The sequence below is a fragment of the Cavia porcellus genome, unplaced genomic scaffold (assembly GCF_034190915.1).
Source record: "Cavia porcellus strain 051 isolate PalLab524CR breed Dunkin Hartley unplaced genomic scaffold, mCavPor4.1 scaffold_5, whole genome shotgun sequence".
Lineage (NCBI taxonomy): Eukaryota > Metazoa > Chordata > Mammalia > Rodentia > Caviidae > Cavia > Cavia porcellus.
The window spans coordinates 64,011,667-64,022,553 of NW_026947488.1; the positions used below are offsets into that span (position 1 = coordinate 64,011,667).

Below are 10,887 nucleotides of genomic sequence, written 5' to 3' on the forward strand. Positions count from 1 at the left end.
CACTGGAGGTGGGCTGTTACCTGCTCTTTGTGGGAGGCTACCTTCTCCTGCTTTTCCTGCTCTGGATAGCTGTTAGGGGGGTGCTGACAGCCAACCTCAGAACAGGGAACCTCTGCCAGATGAAGCAGTCTATATATTCTCTGTTATGGTTCAACAAGCCAGAAATACATTCTCCGAACATAACTGCATGTATCATCATGAGGTATGAATGCAACACATACTGTGGTTCCAGTAAGCACTTCCTAAATGTTAGCCATATGGTTATTACAATGCCCCAAATGTATGTCCTCCCTGCAGGGGAATGACAGACACACATATATCTCACACCCCTTTACCAGCACACAACTAACACTACACCACATCGGTTGTTCGCATCACAGAAAGCATGAATCGACAAGCACACAAGAGCACACCGTCTTTTTCTAAAACTTCCTTTCATTAGCCAGACAGTAGAACACCGGGCCACCAAAAGTACGTAGATGTACCAGGCCTGAGCAGCCTCTTTGGCTTGCTGCTGGCTGTGTCTCTCTTTAGTCTGTTCTGGCAGCCTCCAGTCTCCATTTCAGGTTTAGTCCCTAAAAACTCACACGGCCTCCTCTGACACATGGAACCCTCTTCTGGGGAGAGAGGAGAGGACATCCCAAGTCAGAGCCACTACTTCCCTGTTGGTCCCAGTTACACACTGTAGAATTGACACCTTGAAATTCTGAGGTTTGAACTCTGGTCCGCTAAAGCAAGCAGCCTATATACAGTTTGTTACCTGCTCCTACCCCACCGGCTGGGCTGGACCTGGTATCAGGACTGGGAGGTAGAAGGTGGGAGGTGGGGATCTGTGGCTAAGAGTGGATCTAGCCCCAGCTGTGCCGGGCCACCCAGCCTCCCAGCCTTGGCAAAAGTCTTGCCTTGAGTGCTCACATACTCCGTGAGTGCTGATTACCTGTTGTCTCTATTGAAGGCCAATCACCCCAAAGTGGCTGGGGGAGACCTAGACTGCAAATGGGTCAAATATCTGTCTGTGGGTGCAGAAGCCTGAGTCTTAATTTGTTATTTGAAGATCTCTGTGAAGGGAGAGAAATTGATTTCTGTAGCCATGTAGTATATTACACCCTTTCTGAAAGCCCCAAGTCTCTTACTCATGTCTCAAAGTAAATGAATTCTGATTATTAAAAATAATAAAGCAATCAGTCACTTATTACATTTGTAAAGAGGTTTGCAGATGACAGTACATTTCTGAAATCAGGATTTTATACAACGAGAACAAGCTCTTCAGGCTATTTGACTAAAAAAACAAGTAAGAAGAGAATAATGTAGACACAGACCGTATACCTAGCAAAATTTTGTAAGAGGCAAAATATAAACTTGGATGGGTGCAAAAATAGAACAAATCCTGTTCAGTAGAGCCTTGAGTACAAAGCAGGGAGACAAAGTCTCTCTGCTGATGTTAACCAGCCGCAACAGATGAGCGATGACACAGAAAACAAACAATATCCAGGAAAACAAAGCAGCAGCACCAGTCAAAAATGCCACCACCCTGGTTGCCCTCCACCCTTGTTTAGTGCTCTTTGAAAAAGGTCAACATTGTTGCTGCAAAGCTATTTTAACTAGCCCTCGGCGAAGAAAATAATTTGTAAGTCCGTGTTAAAAGAAAAAACGGAAAGATTTATTGGGGAATTCACAAGACGCACCGGTGCGCGTGCACACACACATACACACACGCACACACACAAATATAACAAAAGTGCTCTAGTTCTCGCTAAAAACATTTGGTCCCCCAAATGACACACTATACAACCAGGTCTAGGTTTTCGGGCCAGCGAGCTCCGGGGCCACAAGCCCGCCTGGGCCGTCTGCTGCCCTGCCAAGTTTCACATTTTTCCTTCCCACGATGGGAGAAGCAAGGCTTTTGAAAAAACAAAAATTAGAGGAGGGAGAACGGTCCCTGCAGCACGTGCCTGGGTCAGGCAGACAGCGATCTCCGGCATCGGGGCTTCTATCCGAAGATTTGGGGAAATGTGGTTTTAGTTTTATTTTATTTTATTTTTCAGATAGGACAAGAGCAAAACTCCCTAGATTCATAGACAAAACCATCTTTTACTGGTTATTTTCTCCTACCTCTATGAACGCAGCTTTTTGAAGGCCCGACAGGAATTCTACTGCAAATCTCCCCGAAGAAAAGATGAAGAACATTACAGTTTTAAATTTTGATGTTTGGTTTTAGCAAAATCCCAGGCCATAATACTTCGTCAGTTTTTCCGGCGAGTGTTTTATCCTTAAAAAAATAGTTTTTTTGAAACTGTCATCTAAAAAAGCCCCACCGATCGTTCTAGCAAGATATTAGCCAGTCGCGGGGTTCTGGCGGTACCCGAAGCAGCGGCACGGAGAGCAGAGGAGACGCAGACTCCTTCGGAGCGGGCCGCGGGGTGAACCCGAGCCCTGGCCGGGCGCGGCCGCCCGGCTCCCCGCTTGGGCCCAACCCCTGCCCCGCCCAGCGGGCCCCACAGCGGGCGGCTTCTGAGCCGCTCCACTAGGGTTCGCGGAGCGATCGGACAAGTTCTTCCCCTTCTCCGGCGCCGCGGGTCCTGCCACCGGTGCAGCCCGGACAGGCAGGGAAAGCCGAGCGGGAGCCCACGAACCTGTAAGAGAAGGCCACGAGGTGGGCGCCGCCGAGCGCGGCCGCACCTCGGCCCCGGGCGCAGTCTCTCCGCGGGGAACTTTGGCTCGAGGTGTCCGGACGCTGGGGCTCCGGCAGGAGGCGAGGCCTGCAGCGTGCGCGCGGAGAGGCGCCTCAGGCCAGGGGACGCCAGGGCACGGAGGGCAGAAAGGCGAGCACAGGGGCAGCGGAGGGGACAACGAGGGGTGTGGAGTGCGGGAAGCGAGGAGGCACGGAAGGGTCGTGGGCGCTGGCTCAAGAGGCATCCTCGCGGGTGCGCCGTCCGGCTGGCGACGCGCTGCGACCGGGGCCGGCGACGTGCGTGCCGGCATCGTCGCATCCGTTCGCGCAGGCAGGCGCTGGATCTCAGATATCGAGGCGCGAATGCAGCGCGCTGGTCTTGCTGTCGTGGTCCCAGTAAGAGCAATGCATCATGGCGAGCTCGGGCTGCCGGGCGCAGGCGAACTGCAGGCCGGGCGCACTGGTGGGTGCGGGCGCTGAGGGTGCGGCGGTGGCCGGGCTGGCCGGGCTGAGCTGGCCGGGGGGCGGCGCGGCGGCCCCGTGGTGCGGTGGCGCTGGCGGGGGTGCCGCGGCCGCGTGCAGATGGTGCGCGTGCGGGTGCGGATGAGGGTGCGGCGGCGGCGGGGGTCCTGCCGGCGGGCCTCCCAGGCCGTTGTACGAGTTCACGACGCCGGGGGGCAGCGCCATGCCCTGCACGCGCGAGTACGGCCCGTAAGAGGCGGCCGGGCCCGCCAACCCCTTGACGACAGCGGCCGCACCCGGGCTGCCCGGGCCCGCGGCCGCCGCCGCCGCTGCCGCCGCCGCCGCGGCCGCCGCCATCTGGCAGGAGGCGTAGGGCATGGGCGAGGGCGGCTGCGGCAGTGGCCACGAGTTATTGAGGAAACCGGACTGCAGGTACTTGGGGGGCGCCAGGTAGCCGTAGCCGTCGGCCCCGGCCCCGGCCACGCCGCAGCCGCCCGCCGCGCCCCCGGCCCCGAACAGCCCCTTGCCGGGCTGGAAGTGCGCGGGCGGCGGGCGGAAGGGGCGCTTCATGCGGCGGCGGCGCCGGTAGTTGCCCTTCTCGAACATGTCCTCGCAGGCCGGGTCCAGCGTCCAGTAGTTGCCCTTGCGCTCGCCGCCGCCCTCGCGCGGCACCTTGATGAAGCACTCGTTGAGGCTGAGGTTGTGTCGGATGCTGTTCTGCCAGCCCTTCTTGTTCTTCTCGTAGAACGGGAACTTGGCGATGATGTACTGGTAGATGCCGGACAGCGTGAGCCGCTTCTCCGCGCTCTCGCGGATCGCCATGGCGATGAGCGCCACGTACGAGTACGGGGGTTTCTGCGCCGGGTCGGGCTTCTCCGAGGCTGTCCCTCCGCCGCCCTTGCCCGGACTTGGCGGCGGCGCCTCGGGCTCCTTGACTACGCGGCCGGTGTCCGGGGCCAGCAGGGCCCCTGAGGCGTCCTCAGGCTCGGGGTAGCTGGCCATCATGACAAAGGAGCCACGCCGCGGCCCGGCCACCCCGCGCCCCTCTCTGAGCGCTGGCCTCGCGGAGTCGGGGCGCAGAAGTCCTCCCGCGGCCGAGCCTCAAACTTCTGCAGACTGCGGATGCCGCTCGCCGGAGGCCTGGCTGCTCGCGCTCTCCTTTCTCTTCCCCTGGGGAGCGGCTGGCGGGAGTGGGACTCAGCCTCTGGCCATGGGGAGCCTGCCCAACGGAGAGGGGCTCCGGCCCGCCGCCCCTCCCTGCCGGGCCAGTCCCCGCCTCGGTGGGTTTTCTTTCCTGCGCTCCCCTCCCCCACCCCCCGGTTTCCCGAGCCACGACCCGCGGCTCTGCGGAGCTGCCTCCCGGAGTCCCTAGTGCGCCGGGAGCCTCGCTCTGTTCTGATTCGTATGGGCTCCGCCGAGTTCCGCTTGCGTCAGGCGCCTTCGCCCCTATAGCGGGGCCGCCAGCCGCGCACGGGCGAGTTCATCTCCAAGTCACTTTTTGTAAACGCCCCGCACAGCCCGGACCGATCTGCCCCCGCTCGGCGAGCCTCGGGGGCCCAGCAGACAGCCGCGCTCACGCTCTCACGAGCTCTTGGAATCTGCCGCTGCTTGCTCTGCGGACTGGGCCGGGAGCTGCCCAGGGCCCCGGAGGGGGCCGTGTGTGCCGGCCCAGTGCCTCGGAGCTCGGGCCCCAGCTAGGAGAGGCCCTCCAAGCCTCCTCACAGCTTTCAGGTGAAAGAAAACGCCTCCTTTGCTCTGCCCTTTGCTGAGGTCCGGGGGCTAAACTTCTAGTTTGGAACCGTGGAAGGGCGGAGACGGTGAGGGGGGTTGACTAGGGCGGGGTGGGGAGAGCTTCGCGGTGGCTTGGGGAAAACTAGCACAGAAATGCGTGTCTTTAGAGAAAGAAATCCCAGCCTGCCGGTCCCTCAGGCTCGCGCTCTTGGAGTGACTGAGCCGCAGAGGGGTCCAGGAGAGAATCTCTGGGAGGAGGCGCCCAAGGTCACCACCTAACAGCCTCTAGACCAGATGCCTCGTCATAGTCCGAGTGGTAACCTTCCCGGTTGGCTTGTGCTCTGACAATACCAAGTGGACTCTCCCTCTGCTCCTGCACCAACGTAGATGAGGAAATTATGGGGTTTTGGGACTTCTGTACCTGTGAGTGCATAGGTGTTACATGTGGAAGACGTGGGGAGGAGCTGGCCTTGAGATGTGTGAGATGCCAGCTGTCCAGGTGCAAATGTGTTGGTCAGAAACACAGGAATGTACTTGTACTAGCTGTGAGGTTTACATTTATGAGGTACAACACATTTCTACTTATAGATATATATGTGTGTCAGGTGTCAGGTTTGAGTGTAGTTTCACGCTTATAGCATTGCCACTTTGCTTCCCCCCTTTCTTTGTGATCTTTCACAGCTCATCTCTGTCTTTTTCCTGCTCAATATATATAATTCTGTCATAGACTTGGAAGAAAGATAACATGGTGAAGGTAGCCCTTGTTCAAATCTGTCTCATGATGAGACATTTGTTCTGATCTTTTTCCCAAGGTTCAGGAGTAAGATCTGATCTGCCTTCAGCAGAAGTCTGACTGGGACCTGGTGACATCAGCATATTACAGAGATTGTCAGGGGAGACGTGTGCTGGCACCAAACTCAGGTGTACCTTTTAATAATGTTTTTCCACTTAGTTTTAGTAGAAAATCTGCAATCATAAAGTGGTGTTTTAAATCCTCAAGGCTCAAACTCAAAGATGCTGAGGAGGGGGCTGGGATGCTTTGTGGAGGAAGGTGGTCTAAGTGCATGTCATGCAGGTGTGCATCAGTGATTGGCATGTCTGGAGTGGCTAGTGCAATGCCTGTCATTACTCTTCCTTCCAGTCTGCCTAGTCTCTGAGAGACTAGCCGGAAGCCTGAGGAGCCCTCAGTAGCCTGTGGCTCCAGCATCCATAGACCACTGACATGTGCTGTCTGCTTCCTTCTCTGAATGAGCCTGTGATCCACATTCCGAGATGAAAGGAAGGGAGGACAGGGAGCTGGGGTGCTCTGGAATTCAGCATCTTGAAGATGACTCCAGAGAGGTCAGCAGGGCAACCTGGCCTGACCACCAGGGTGAGAAGAAGCTAGGCTCTTCTTGACCCCTCCTCACTAGGTCCTGACCCCCACCCCTTACTGAAAATGTCCCAAGGTAGCTGCTCCCCCTCCACTGCCCCCAGCATCCACCAGGCAAGCAACAGCACTTCTCTAGAATCCCTGTGGTGGCTTTCTGAGCAGGAGTGCATGTATTTTTCTTCTTCCTCTGTCCCATCTGTGCCCAGCTATGAGTAGGAGTGGTGAGTCAGGTTTGGAGCTGCTGCAGATCTGCTCCTCCGGCCTGAGCAGGTGGGGAAAACAGCTGGGTCTGGCCCCTTCTTGGTGGGGCCGCTCTCTCTTTTCCCTCTTCTTTTCTGGCCACCCAGGCTGGCTCTCTCTCTCCCCTCCCCTCCTCCCTGGCATTTCCGCTGCTCAGCTCCGCAGCAGCCAGGTGTAACAGCATTGTTGTGTGTGTCATCACTTCCCCGAATTCCACACTCGGCTCCCTTTTCAGCCTTTAAGGAGTCTGTGTGCATGCGGAGGGGGTGGGGGTAAAGAAAAGAATCCCTCTGAAGGATTTTCTGAGCGGCAAGAAGAGGCGTCCTGCGCTACCTAGTATTGATTTCTGGTTGTCCTTTCTAGGAGCAGAACCCCAGCCCGGCTGGAGACAGGGTGCTTGCACTGAGCACGCTAGGAGGGGCTGGACTCAGTCTGTCTTCATAATGGCATAACGGCAGTGGCAGTCGGGCTTTGGAAGGCCGGGGACACAGGCCGCACTGCGCTTGCCTCCACGGGGGCTCTATCTTCCTAGGAAGCTAGGGATTTGGCACTGGAGGGGCCTTAGGCGACGGCAGAGTCTTGTTCCTGCTGGGGTTTGGCCCCAGGTAGGTGAGGCAGGCGCTCCAGGAAGCTGCTGGTCCGCTTTGGTTTACTTCTTAACTCCCCTAGGCAGGCCGGGTAGGTCCCCCAGGCTTTCTGGGGAAGTCGGGATTCTATCAGGCAGTGCACGTGGGTGCAGAATCACAGTTGCTCTGCAGCATCGCAGTGACACGTCCCGGGCCAGCCTGCACCTCCAGGGCGCCCAGTCCTAAGCCGGGCGGAGCTCATGGCCTCTGCCACCCGGCTTTCTAGGGAACCTCGCTACAACCCGGAGCCCAGGCGCCTCCTGCCTGTTGCCCGTGCAGCAGCGCCAGGGACCCGCCAAGAGCGCAGCCTCCTCTCTCTCTGTGAGCCTCCCCGAAGACTGGCCCCGCTCGGAGTTGCGGACCGCTGGCGCAGGCAGTCTATTTGGAGGTTAGGTGAGCGGTTGCCCTCTGCCCGGGCAGAGTATCCTGCAGCAGTGACAGAAGCCTGCTGGTTCCGCCAAAGAGTAGCGAGGGTTCCCAGCATCGTTCCACTAGTCCAGCACCGCCATCAAGCCGAGTCCCGAGGTCCCCTTTCCTAGAGAGGGTCTAAAACACCGTCAGCTTTAGGCTCTAGCGCAGGGAGAGGACTGCAGCGCATTGCTTGTGGGTAGGACCTCTGCTAGACTCCCGGCCGAAAAGCTTCATCTGGCTGACTAGTACGTCACTGAGTCTCAACAAGGGCGGCACTTAGTGGTCTATCACTGTCTCATCCCTACACCTCCTGGGCACAGAGTCTGCGCGGGTCACATTTCTCCATTCAATTCTCTTAGTCTCCCAACCAACTCTGAATGAGTCCTCTCCAGGTCTCCCACTACAACTCTTTCACACTAGCTCAGATCCGAAACAATTTGATGGAAGACAGGCCAGATTGCTGCCTGGTCTCTTGGCGTCTCCACACACTGGGACACTGCCCATCAAGTGCTGCAGAATAATCCCTTGGCTTCTTCTCTACATGTCTGACTTTCTTGGGCCTTTGGAGAGTGATCCTCCATATCTGCCCTGTGTTCCCCCTGGTAGGGCTGCTCTGTTTCTTCTTGAAGCTCATGTACAGAGCATGCACCTGATGGCTTACTGCACACAGGCCATGCACACTGGACTCCTCCTTGTTTTTCTGCAGCCCATGAGGATCAAGAGCTCTTGTGCACACACTCACACAGTGCCAGGCCTGAGGCTAGTGCCTTTAGCCTGGTAGGGATTAGCAGAGTCATTTCCCCAAATACATGTTTGAGAGAGAGAGGGTTAGAGACAGTCTGTGGAGTGGAAAGAAAGAAGGTGAGACTGAGAGAAAGAGGAAGCCACTCCCAACAGTACTCTGTGGTGGAGATGAGAGCTGTGTCCAGCTGAGGTGTCTTACTGAGCCCCTCCCTCTTTCTGCATGGGGCAGGGCTAGGACTAGCAAACCGGAACTCTGAATCTCTTCTTGGGTTTATTTCATTTTATTTGAGATAGGATTTTGCCATGTTGCTCAGGCTAGTCTTGCAGCTGTGGGCTTGAAAAAACCTCCACTTCAGTGTCTGAGTTAGCTGGGCCAATGGGCACCTGCCATCGTGCCAGGCTTTGGTTCCTTCTTTACCTCATTGATGTGATGTTGGGTTAAAAGTCCACCGGTGTCTTTTTGTCCTTAGGAGTGTCTGCCTGCCTCTGTCAGGGCAGTAGGTCTTTCTCTCAGTTGATGCTAATGCAGAGAGAAAAGATAGAGGGGGGCTTGAGGACTTCCTTTTCTCAAAGACCTCTGGGATGCTCCTGGAATGGGAATCCCACGAGGCATCCTCTGATATCTCCTGTAACTTCCATGGCCCAAAGCCATTTTGTTTAGTCGTGAACCAGGAATGACAAGCTATTAGACTCCAATCCTTGCTTAGAAGTGTGATGCATTTTAAAAAGGTGCCTTGTCACCTTTCTCCATGCCCAGACATAAGCCTCGATGGGCAGAGACTGTGTCCCAGGTCTCAGTGCTTCCCATGGAGGGGTCCTCCACACCTTCAGTTAGAGCTGGAAGGAGGTTCTGTTTCACAGCGAGAATTGGGAAATGCCACTTGTAATAGAGCTAAAATTTCTGAGAAAGCAATTGCAGGTGAGGAAGAGTGACTGAACCACTGAGGGTCAGCCCAGGCACTGAGAGTCCTCTTGTCATTTGGGGATACTTGCTCCTTGTGGCTGCACAGCCGTACTGCTGAATCTTAGGGGGTCAAGGACAGATCTCTGGTTCTCTGACGCTGGAGGGGACCTGCCTGAAGCAAAATAGACGACAGAAACAGTGCGCCTGCTGCCTGGAGTCTTGACGCCTTATACAGTCTCACAGTGTTCACCAGAGAGCCCTTCTGCTTGGTCCTCATCTTTGGCTCAAGTTTCTTATCTCCAGTGGGCACTGTTTTAATGGGCTTCCACGTAGGAGGGCCCACTTAGAGGTCTAGGTGCAAGAAGTCTACCCACCTATATAAAATACAGCTGTGGTAGCACATGCCTATAATCCCGGCACCCTAAAGGCTGCATTGGATCACAGTGAGTTCCAGGCCAGCCTGGTCTCCATAGTGAGTTCAAGGCTAGTCTTAACTACATAGGAAGAACCTGTCTTAAAAACAAACCAGTAGGGCTGGGCATTTAGCTCAGCCGCATAAGCACCTACCTTGCAAGCAGGTGGTCGTGAGTTCAATCCTCGGTACCGGTAAAAAAAAAATAATAATTTCAAGAAAGGGAGGGAGAAAGGCTGAATCTTGTGTTTTGTATTACTAACCTTCTTAATGAGATTTCTTGCACACTAAGGAAGTGTGTGTATGGGTAACTTATGGGCAGTAAATACTACACTTCTCAGGGTACCGCTTGATATATTCTACAGATAGTACATTATGTAACTATGACCTGGATCAAGATATAGAATATTTTCGACAACTCAGGAGGTTCCCTAGTATGTTTCCCAGTCAATGCCTGCCCCTCAAAATAAATTGTATTTTGATTTCTATTATCAGCTAACCTCGTGTATTTTGAGCTTTAAATAAATGGAACATATAGTGTGTGTTCTTTGTGTCTACTTTTTCTGCATAAAATATATTTTTAAGTACCCACAAATCTTATTGTATCAGATATTTATTTTTATTGCTTTGTAATATTATACAATTTGTACACCCATTCATCTGTTGATGGACATTTGTTTCCAGTTTGGAGTAATCATCAATCAAGTAGCTGTTAATATTTTTGTACATGTCTTTTGTGAAAGGTATCTCTCCTATCTAGCAATTGAATCCATGGTTCCACACGTCCCATTTTGTATTCTACTACTGATCTACCATCCCATCCCAGCCATTTTTTTTTTTGAGACACATCTTTGCTATGTGGCCCACGAGCACCGCAAACTTGCAATTCTCCTGCTTCAGTCTCCCAAGTAACTGGGATTGTAAGAGTGCACCACAGCACCTAGTTCATTTCATTTTCCATGTCCTTTCTTCCCCTGTGACCAAATCTAGCTGTAAGTTAACAGGCCTACTAGTCCTCTTCAGATACCTTCTTACACTCAGGCTTGCAACACACACACATGCACACACACGTATACACACAGAGTTTCTCTCCTATAGCTGTGTACACGCATTGGGAAGATGTGAGTGAACTCAACTCAGTGACACCTTTACAGTTTACCAACCCCTGGGATCAGCAATGGAATTTGCAGAAGATTGCTCAAGGGTGCAATCTGTTTCTGGACAACACAACAGAGAAGTCAGATTTCCCCTTCTCTGGGAAGAAATGGACACTTAGTCCTCCACTGAGCACCCTGAAATGTGCCCAGGATTGGC

At 54.4% G+C, this 10,887-nt stretch overlaps 1 protein-coding gene across 1 annotated transcript; it reads right to left on the minus strand.

Annotated features, from left to right (window-relative positions):
* Window positions 1-3,005: 3,005 nt before the first annotated feature.
* Foxl2 (forkhead box L2) lies at window positions 3,006-4,910 on the minus strand. Its single transcript, XM_023560205.2, has one exon. The coding sequence runs from the start codon at window positions 4,136-4,138 to the stop codon at window positions 3,017-3,019; it is 1,122 nt and encodes a 373-aa protein (XP_023415973.2). The 5' UTR covers window positions 4,139-4,910; the 3' UTR covers window positions 3,006-3,016.
* Window positions 4,911-10,887: the final 5,977 nt, after the last annotated feature.

Excerpts from the sequence above, each read along its gene's own strand:
- Foxl2 (XM_023560205.2), bottom strand. The coding sequence starts at position 4,138 with ATGATGGCCAGCTACCCCGAGCCTGAGGACGCCTCAGGGGCCCTGCTG.